Source organism: Buceros rhinoceros, unplaced genomic scaffold (assembly GCF_000710305.1).
Source record: "Buceros rhinoceros silvestris isolate BGI_N320 unplaced genomic scaffold, ASM71030v1 scaffold4158, whole genome shotgun sequence".
NCBI lineage: Eukaryota > Metazoa > Chordata > Aves > Bucerotiformes > Bucerotidae > Buceros > Buceros rhinoceros.
Genome location: NW_010427295.1, coordinates 43,231 through 53,911, shown reverse-complemented (window position 1 = coordinate 53,911; position 10,681 = coordinate 43,231). Strand labels below are relative to the sequence as shown.

The following is a 10,681-nucleotide window of genomic DNA, read 5'->3' as shown; positions in this document are numbered from 1 at the left end:
CCTACTGACAGCAAATGTAGATGAGGAAGGACCTTGGAGACGGATGTCAGTGATCTATAGCATGTGAGTGAAAGGGAACTTGGTGACCGGGCGGCATGGGATGGCCCTGCACTGGTAGGAGCCTGGAACGACCGCTGTTTGAGAGGGAAAATCTTTTGCCCATCCCCATCTGTGGCTTCTGTTGCATTTGAAAGGTGGTGGGAGCTAGGACTCCTGCTTCTCAATGCTATGTCTCATATTTTAGATACAAGAAGCAAGGAACTGTAGGACAAGTCTTAGTGAAGCTCTTCTTTAGTATCAGTCTAGGGCTGTGGTTTAGTGTTTCTTGCTGCGCAATGGGAATTGTAAATATTTGGCTTGCTTCTGTATGGCAGTTATGAATGATGCTTCCATAGTGGAAGAAAGGTTACAAAGTATTGAAATTGAAAATTCAGTTAAACCTTGTTACACTCTGTGTCGTCTGGCAAGTTTAGTTTATGTCACCTTTCAGTAACACACATGCTACACAAGCTGGTGATTGATGGGGAAAATTGTTAGAGTCTTGTTCACAGTTCGATGTCTCTTTAAAATTACTCTATGGAATGTCTTATCTCCTCAGCAAATTTCAGATCAGCTGTTAAGTGGAAGTGTCAGTGATGTCATCGCGTTGCAAGAAAAGTGCTTTGTTACGAAGTTTTATCTGTGTGCTTATCTCCTTCTCTCTGCCTTGTTGCAGCTCTTTCCTGTCTGGCAAATATGACAGGAACAGGCTGAGCTGAAGGTACACACAAGCACAAGGGCATATGTGACTATAAACCCTCAGGAATAAGAGGAGAAGTAATTGAGAATTAAGAAGTGATGTGATGAGTCTCAGAGGGTAAAGATTGAGAAGCATTAGAGCACAAGTATTTGTTTAAAAAAAAAAAGTTCATTCTCAGTTTGCTGCTTTTGGTACTGGCTCCTGGTTAACACAAAGCTGATTTCTCACAAGCTCCCCTAACCCCTGCAGTTTTATTAAAATCAAGGACATAAGCTGTTATGTATTCCATGAGTTGAGCATAAAACTATCTTAGTATTTTCCTTCTAAAATTTTCAGTTTCTTTGAATTCCTGTATGTGGAAAAAATTAATAGGAAAGCATATTCAAGGAAAGCACCTTGTAGAAAAAAGCATTAAAGTATAAAATATAAAGGAGAGCTCTTTTTCTGACTCCTTTCATGAAAAGCTGACTGCTTGCTGTTTTGCAGAATACTGGTTTAAGATTCAAAGGACAGTAGTCTGTACATACGCATTAATAGGGAGGTTTGATTATGGAGGATTTTTGACAGAGGCAATTGGACCTTCTGATTATTTTATTTTCTTTCTGCAGGCCTGATAAACCATTTCATTATGCTGTCTTGGCTGTATTACTCTTGGTCTCTATCACCCTTTAAAAGGGCCATTTAGTTACAGTGAAGGCCACATTCATTATTAGTCAGCCATAGCCTTCATCAAAGCAGAGACAGTGTTAATTGCACTATCTATTTCTTTGGTGATTAAAAGACAAATAAATCTGGGGGTTGAATTAAAACATTTTAACAATAGGTAAAGCTTATTTATCCCATGCTTTAGAGTTTTTTTTCCTTTCACTAGTCCCATGTTGTTTGAACATCAGAGATACTTTCTCATAAGCGTTGACTCCCTTTATATGCTAACAGAGCATGAAAGGCCTTATTTCTGACTAACATAATACTGGATAGTGAATGGTATTGAATAAAGGAGCTGCAGAGCTGGTTTTGAAGTGGCATTTTCTCCTTCTGTTCTTTGCAGTGGTTGGTATTGGAAAAGGAACAAAAATGCTGAGAACTATGTTGGCAGGTTCCAAGGTAAGGAATGTTTAATGACTTGTATTAGTGGGAGGTTTTGTCTGTTTTCTTTTTTCTTCCAATGAAGAGCTGCATCAACATACAAATATGTCAACCATCCTGCAGATTTAGTTTAAATGTGTATTTCCATTCCTTTTTGTATTTAGACAAAAATTTGGTATTAAGACTATTATGGCCAGAATTGTTTGTCTTGGTTTTTCTACAAAATGTTAATAAAGACTGAATTTCTATTTTACAGGAAGATAATGATGTTCTGGGGATTCAATTGTGTATGACAGTTCAGTTTTTGGTCATTTTCCTTATGTATAGATAACATATTATTTAGCTTGCAGTAACAGATGGTCTTTGTTTCTTTTCTCTGTTCTTGAATACCACGAGGCATTAAGAGGCACCTTTTGTAATTAAGAGTGTTCTGCATATGTGATAGTCGCTATGGTTCCAGATTGCAGCTCCTGTAGGCGGGTGCTCTGCAAACATGGAGAGGCATGTGTAAGAAGCCAAAGGTAACAAAAGCCCTGTGGCTGCATGAGCTAATCCAGACTGGAGCCTTGACAGATTGTAGGTGTTACATACACAAACCAGTGCAGGTACTCCCAAGAACAATCTACCAGTGCTGATTCCTTCTTTGCAAGTAAAATCCTGTGGTTTTAGCCATTATTTTTAAATGAGAAGTTTAGGTAAGAATGACAGATGCAGAAATCAGTTAAGCCTTCCAGATTTCATCGGGAGAAGCCAATAGTGCAAATTAATAGCCTTTCTAATGCATTTTATTCTGCAGTTTTTCCCATTCTCTTCTGGTCTGAGCATGTAAGCTTTTTATGAACTCATAGCTTGAGGTAGAATTTGATTGACAGACTTCAATTCATCTCAAAGGCAAATAATTTGACAGAAGGGAGTAAAACAAGGATAAAAGGACGTAACTGTAGCATCTGTTCCAATACTTACTGTAGTCAGTGTCAGTCTCTGCACTGACTGTAATGGGTTTGCATTTGGTTTATATGGCCAGATTTCAGAGGCATCTGTGTTTTGAAACACGCAGTGAGCAGCTGGAGCTGGATTTACAGGGGAAGTGTAAGCAGTTACCACCTCCTCTCAAAGAACTTTTGAAGTTAAAAAAAGGCTTTGAGATAGTTCAGCTAAGTTAAGTCATCGTATCTAAATGTGTGAAAATTGTTGATTTAAAACCATGTAAAACAATTGAATTATCTTTTAAGCTGATATTGACAGTGGAAACAGCTGTGATGGATGAAGTGGTTTCAACCTATTTGGCAGAAGAGAGTATGCAGAAGTTCCTTGGCTGCTTCAACCTGAAGTCCTGTAGCCAGGAGGAGTGTTGTCTAGCCAAGCATTGTGACCATATAACTCAAGAAGGCTTATAGCTGCTGCTGAGGGGCAAGGGAGGGGAACACAGAGGAGAAAAGGGTGGAAGGAGCAGTCCAGTAAGCTACCCCAGCTAGACCCATCAGCTGTCGCTGGGCCTTCGATTGGTGTGGGCAAGCAAAGTTGCATCTTTGATCTTCCACTGCAACTGTTTGTGTGTTTGGATGGGGCCGAGAGTGTGAGGGCGTTAACACCCATGCAGTCGTGAGCCTTCCTCTGGAGCTTGCCTTCACTTCCCTGGTTTCTATTTATACTTTAAGAGTTAGGCACACAATATTTTGAGAGGCTTAAGGAAGTTGAAGGATCTCCCACAGATTTTTTTTGACCACACAACACAATCACACAATAGTGGCTCATAAGTAGCAAGAGGTCTGATAGAGGTAAATCTATGACTGTCTAAATAGGTTTGAGTGCCTTCTTCATCCCATGTCATGTGCTAGGAATTTATGCTCTTTATTTCAGCTTTTTTTATCGTCGTGGATGCTGAAGTGTTTGTTGAAGAGTGATGTTACTTTTTTCTTCCATTTATTACTATGAAGATTCAGGTGAACTGTCGGAGCCTCTCTGGTTAGGATTAAGTGTTTGGTTATAGGAACGTAACCCATAAAGAAACGGTCCAGACGATCATTGCTGGCAGTAGAGCTGTGTCGAGTGGCCAAAACGTATGTTACTGCAATAAACTCCATATGGTGGCTCTGCCAGAGATTGGACTGTTTCTTATTTTTTCCCAAACATTGCGTGAAACTTTCCTGACTCTCTGTGGCAGCTCTGATTATCACTCGATTTGCAACTTGTACATGTTATACGAGGAGTGTTGCTCTTTCAGTGTAAATCTAGTTCTCCATTGGTTTGACCTCCTTATGAATTAACTCAAAACAAATAGAAACGTGCAGCCAAGAGCAATACCTGCTTAGTGTTCCAGATTTCTCATTGAACTCTTAATATTTATCCAGAAATAAAAATATGTGTAAGCTGGCTTAGGTTTTGTTTGTTTGCTTTATTTTGTTTCAAATGTTCCAAGTGAGGGGGAGAAGCCGAATCCTCCTGGACCTGGAATTTAAATAACTGAGTGTTTAATACATATTCCACAGGACAATCACTTTTCCTTCTTGCATTCTGGGTCTTGGGTCTTGCTTGGACTTTTTGCACTGCATTTTTTTGAGAGAAATTGCTTTATCCTGTTTGCAAAATAAAAATAGTAGAATGAGAAAATACTTCCTGCTTCACCAGTAAAATTAATATGATGGGGTGGACCAATTTTTATTATGGTAAATTGTTTCTGAATGACTCAGTCTTTTTTGGGTGACTAGTCTGTCTCAAACACAGCATAGAAGTGATTTTTTTGCTGGGGAGATGGGTTAGGAAATGGTAGCTAGCAGCACCATTCCAGTTTCCAAATCGGTAATGCTGGTCTACCAGAATGTGCTGTTACATAGGGGCAATGAGGGAAACGATCAGGAACCCATTAGAGAAGGAAAAAAAAAAAAGAGCAATAAGCAATGAGATTCTTCCATTATTCTAATACTTTCCATTGGGAGGAGATGTCTTCCAACACATACAGCCTTTATTTTTAGGTGGGATAAAACAGGATAATTGAAAATTTCAGACTTTATTTCCATGCTTAATTTGCATATTTTTCACTGAGGTAACATCTGGGTTCACCCTAAGAGAATTTGAGTCATACTAGTGTGAATCAATCCAGAACTTGGCCATCCATCAAACTGTGCATGAACTGGCTGTCTTTTGATGAGCAGAAAGCACAGGCATACTGGTTTTCTGAGATGCAGCTACAGTCTGAAACCCCAAGTGCTCAGTGACCTGAGGAGAATTGTCTGAGTAATTTATGTTGGTTGCACAAGTTTGGGCAGGGACGAGTTAAAATAGAAAATGTAATATCAAAAGTTATGGCTTCTCCAGAATGAAATACTATGCAAGAAAGCAACAACAAAAACATCACTGGGTAGAGTGAAACCCAAACTCCAAATGATCACAGGGACTAGGAAGAGAAAAAGAGATTATGGGCACAATGCAGATACATGAGTGACCTGATATGTGTCTACTTTGTATTATCAAAATTGTTAAAATTTGAGTTCTTATGAATCCTGGATGGAAAATGAGTGCTAGTTCAGTGCTCAGGTCTCAGAACTTGCCAGTCTCACTTGTATCCTGTGAGAGAGCTTGCCTGAGCAGGAGCTGGTTCAAATCACATCAGAGGGTTTTCGAGAGATGGCCAAGTTACTTCTTGCAGCATGATTCTGGGATTAGAGTTTGTATGTGGCAAAATCTTTTCTCTAGAGGGCTAGCACCAGATGCTATGGAACGAAGTGTCTGTAAACAAGGTTGTTTCTTTATCTCCTATGATTATCTTACTGTCTTAAAAATTAGGCTTTAATTTGTATCCCTTAACTTCTCAGACATAAAGGGTGCTAGCTTTCTCCATAAATTCTTTTTTTTTTAACTAAGTCCTTAGCTTCCGTCTTTTGGCAATGAGTTCAATGACTTAATAGTGCATTAAAAAGCACATCTAGTAGTTCTATGAAGAGCAGAACTAATGAAGTCTTTCCTTGTGACTTTGTTTACAGCTCATTAGACACCAAAGCCCCATGTGGACTCTTTAGTATCCAGTAATACAGTGGGGCTCCCTCTGGAGCCTTTTTCTTACAGGAAGCTGCGATAGATTTATTTCCTCTATCTGTCTATTTTCAGGAGGCTTAGAGGAACTCGGCATCTCTGAGACCTCTATTCTTCTGCCAACATTTGTGTGTTTGCACATTAACATGCACACCATGATGGTGTAAAGCACGATTTCTTTGGAAATCCTAATTTTCTTTTTGAAGAGCCTCACTGTGGTTTGAGTTATTTTGTGAGGGTTTTTGTGTGTTGGTTTTTTTGCTAATGTATTTCAAAAGCAGTTTGTGCTCCAGTTACTGTGTTTGAGTTAAAAATGCAAGAAAATTGAGTTGACTTTCCTTTTGAAGGATCCTCTTGGTGGTGTGTGCTCTTACTTTTAATCTTAAAGATTCCTCTACGGTATGAGCAGCTGAGCTCTTTCCTTCATCTTGCTTTCTTTTGGAGCTGTTAAAATCAAAACTACTTATTCATACAGTGTATAATGATGTGCTCAGTTTTCTCTTTTGTATTCTGGTATTTTTCACATTCTCATGGAAGGGGAAGATTTGTGGGTAGTGGTAATACTTTTTATTAGACTGATTGGTGTAGTACGGAAAACTAAGTGTTTGGATACACAAGGCCCTTCTCAGATCTCAAATAGAAGCCACGGAATTTGAAGTATATTTCAGATTTGTTTAGAGTTTAGTGAATCAGGTATGTTTTAGATCATTCCCAAACGAAAAAGTAGTTAATGCTTGTGAGCGTGGTATAGTAACAATTCTGTGTGGGCAAGGAGTTACAGGTAAGACCCCAAGATTGTTCCACACAGATGGGCTACATTTTATTACCTGCTTTAGTAAAATAGAGTAAGAAAACAATTTATCTCCCATGTGAGGTAACAAGGTTTTGTTCACAACTTATCAGCCAAACTTCTAGTCACAAGGTGAGGGGGACTGCTATTGCTTACTGGATGAATCTTCAGATCCCGACTTGCTTCTGTTCATCTGTGGTTTAAGTTGGGCTTTTGCTTCTGAACTGCAATATTATCGTATCCCACTGTCTGTATTTGTCTTGGAGGAATCCAAGTGAAAGTGGTTTGTTTGCTTCGTAGCTCTTGTCTTAGGAAACTTCATCTGCACCAGCTTCTCATCTTTCACTCTGTGGCTCATGCCCTGTTGCATTCTCACACCGCTTTGTTTATGCTATCAAATCCACAATAACCAGCTTCTATTTGTATTGAGATGGGAGAGGTAAAAAAAAAGAGCGCAGTGTGTGACCTGCTCATTTAAGCAAAATGGATCATTACACAAAATGTCATTACTTCTCTGTTCAAGCCCAAAGAAATTGTTTTTTCCTTACAAGGGCGGTAGGAGAGGAAAGAAGGAGATGATAAGGTTATCTCCTAGGGGAAGAGAGAGCCTGGTAGATTATATGTTGTGGCATGTGAAGGGGTTAGCGTGAGGTAATGTTATAGTGTGCCATAAATCCAGTGTCTCTGTTGAGCCCATGTTTTTTTCTGAACCCAGCGGAGTTATGAATTTTAGTTCCCAGACTTGTTTTGAAAAGTGGTTTATAGGTTTCTCTTGAGGAACAAGACTAGCAGATTGGAGATAGAGTGATTGTTTTATGAGAAATGTTAATCCACGGGCAGATGGATGTGTGTTGGCCCTTGTAGACTGCCTGGGTGAACTCTTCCTGACATGTAGTGGTTGCTTAATTTCACCCATTTGGTTACCATTTGGTGCATTAGGTGAAGTATATTATATTCCTGAAAAATAAGTATAGCACGGAGAAGTCTTGACATTTCTGTTACATGGTATTTGTTACACTATTGTGCAAACATTCAGAGAATACTTCCTTGTATGTTTGCACAGTACAGTGCAAAGATGTCACATATTAATAAGACTTGTCCTACTTATGTCTGTAGTCTGTAACAGCTCTATCCAAGCACTGCTGTAATAGTTTGCCATTTTTTTTTTACCCACTACTGACACCTGAGAAAGTTTTTGCAGAACCAGAACTTTTGATAGTAACTTAATGACCTTTTTCCAGAGCAGAGGAGGGTAGTTGAGATACCCACTATTTATGCAAACAACATTGGTTTCTATCCTGTCTGTATTTTACGTTACTGACAACAAATTTCTTGTTCCCTGAATGCCTCAAGATACTGACTAGGGATCGATGTCAGTTTGTGAAAGTATGGTTGTCTTCCTCATTCTGTCACAAGGAAAATGCTTATGTAAAAGGAACATTGGAAAATGCATGAATTATGTTGGTTTTGATGTGTTTTGAGAATATGTAGAGGGTGTTACCAAAACTTGAAGTGGTGTCTGTACAAAACAAGATGTACTGAGAGAATGTTAAGCCTGCACAGTGGAGGGTGCAGGAATCGGGAAGAGCTAGTTAGCGGGATAAAATAGTCTTAAATGTGCCCCTTACATGTTACACACTGGGGACGTCTGTTACTGCAAAATGGATGATACATTTTTAACCTGCTGTTTTGGTGACAAATCGTAAGAGAAGAGGATGATTTGAGTATCTACTCTTCCCTGCCCCAAAACAAAGCTGTAGAAGCAGCAGCTGTGACATAGTATAGATAGACACTTTCCTGCAGCAGTACCATTAGTAAGCTGGCTTAACATGCTGTGTATTGCTCGAGTCTCTTTTATGCTCACCCCAAAGGCCTAATCTATTAATAGCTCAGTTTCATGCTCTATTAATATTCACACTTTTTTTTAAACTGTTGAAAATCTTGAGGAGACTTGAACCTATTGTGCTGCAGAAGGTCTTTCCTCCAAAAATGCAAAATATTTTAAGAGCATGCTCTGGTGATTTTTCTGTTCTTCCATTCATGAGGTCAGTGTCACCTTCTTTCCTCTTGACCTTTCTATAATTGTGTGTATGTCTGTGCTACATGTACAGTTCTCTCTTGCATTCATTTAAAAAGAAGATCAAGACTGCAACGTGGCAAGGCTTTTTTCTTTTTTAGTAAAAATCACAGGAAAAAAAGAAAGATGTTAACAGATTTAAACTAGCCATGCTCCATTGTTTTCTGTAGTGTTCCTTTCTAGTAATTTGGAGATGCTCTTAGCACTGCCTTTTAGAATTTACTGCATCTTGGCCTTAGCAATGTCTTTGAATTCACCTAAAGGCTTTCATGCATTCAATTTTATCTGTGAATTTGTATGTGCCTATAAAGTCTTAACCCCCTGGAAGGATTGTCTGATATTTCTGGGCAGAGAATAATGAATTTCTTAAAATCCCTGTGTCTCAGATAGAAGCCAAAGGTCATCTTTGTTTATTTTGTATAATCTGTGGTGTAGATGCAGAAGACAGACTGAGACAACAGATACAGAACAGGTATTAAAACTGAAGATGAAATTTGAGAGCCATCCTGAGACATTTTGGTGAGTGGGATAGGTTTCCACAGAGGAAGTGTCAGATACGTTTGCACAAAGAGGCTGCGGGTTAGAAAGCAGCCACTTTTGCACGTTAACCTGCATCCCCTCTTGAATGCTGTGAGCTCTTGTTGGTGTTTGTAAGTGACGTGTGGCCATGGTGCTATGTTGGGTGACCTAGTGCTCCTGTTACTGTTGGGATTGTTCCCCTTCTCTCCCTCTAACACCAAAATTTAAACTTACTCCAGTTTTTAGCTGGCACCTTAAAGCTTCTCTGAAGTCCAGGTAAAGTATCTTCTGTGGGTTCCCTTCTTACGGGTTATTCTGGTCCTTCACGTTGAAAATCTAGTCACCCTATACGTTTGAACATTTTAAATAAGCTGACATGAGAGGTCAGAAAATCCTGTTAATCCAAGAGTAAAGATCAGATAGTTCTTCAGCAATGACAGTACAATTACAGCATCTAGCAGTAAAGAAATTTTAGTGCAGGCTTAGCACAAAGTCAGCTTTTTCTTTTAGGAGAAAAAAAAAATAAATGGCAGAGAAGACAAGTTATAATGTTTGTGTATATTAAGAGGATATGTTTGGTGTTTGATAATTTTGAATTTGCTCCATCATAAAATATGGAACTCCTTCTTCATCCTGCAGTCTTTATTTTGCCTCAGTGCAACCTGCTTTTAAGAGATTAAGGCTCTGTGCTTTTAATATATTGGAATCTGCTTAGTGAGAGTGCTTTGTTTTGGAAAATAATTGAAACTATGGCAACCCTCAGGTTTTTGCAGCGTGTTTCCCTACCTCATGTACTCCACTGTTTTGGTGGATGATGAGCGTACTGGAAACCACTGATAGTTGCTAATGTTATACAAACAGCAAATATAAGTTAAGTAAATATTAAATCCAGAGAACCTTCGTTGTGCTTTAGAAATCATTACACACAAACTGAATGTCACTGTAAAATGGAGAGTTTAAGGCCTTTTCGCTATCTCAGTGGCCTGGGTCTGCAAAAGTGGAAGTGCTCACACCAAGCCTGTAAACTGATGGGCTTGGCACAGGAGCACAAATTCTGATCAGTGCTTGCCTGCTTTATGCTTGCTCTGATTTCCTTTGGGTTTTCTAGAGCACTTGGGTTTCGGGTTGGTTGGTTTGTTTGTTTTATGTTCCCCCAAACTTGTCAGCCACACGCAGACACCAGTTTACATAGACTGGCTTTCTGTGTCTGTCAAATGTGGCTTCTCTTTCCCAGCTTTCAGTCTCTTGCAAAGGGGACAGTAGCCTTTCTTTATTTATTTTTCTTTTACACTTCTGTGTTCAGTTGCTGCTGTGATTAGAAAATGGGTCATCCTTGGATGAACTCTTAGGAGCTGCCTCTTCCAGAAGGCTTGCTTGCCTGGGAAATTCTTGCAGTGGGAGCTATCTCAAAATCTTCCTGACAGCTCTTGTGACCTTATTT

At 39.2% G+C, this 10,681-nt stretch overlaps 1 protein-coding gene across 1 annotated transcript in view; it reads left to right on the top strand.

The window, feature by feature from the left end:
• The window catches only part of TRUB1 (TruB pseudouridine (psi) synthase family member 1), a 27,410-nt gene that overhangs the window by 2,384 nt on the left and 14,345 nt on the right, over nt 1-10,681 (top strand). The window contains exon 3 of the mRNA XM_010141819.1: nt 1,788-1,843. Within this exon, the coding sequence (XP_010140121.1) occupies nt 1,788-1,843 (56 nt within the window). The remainder of the gene's footprint in view (nt 1-1,787; nt 1,844-10,681) is intronic.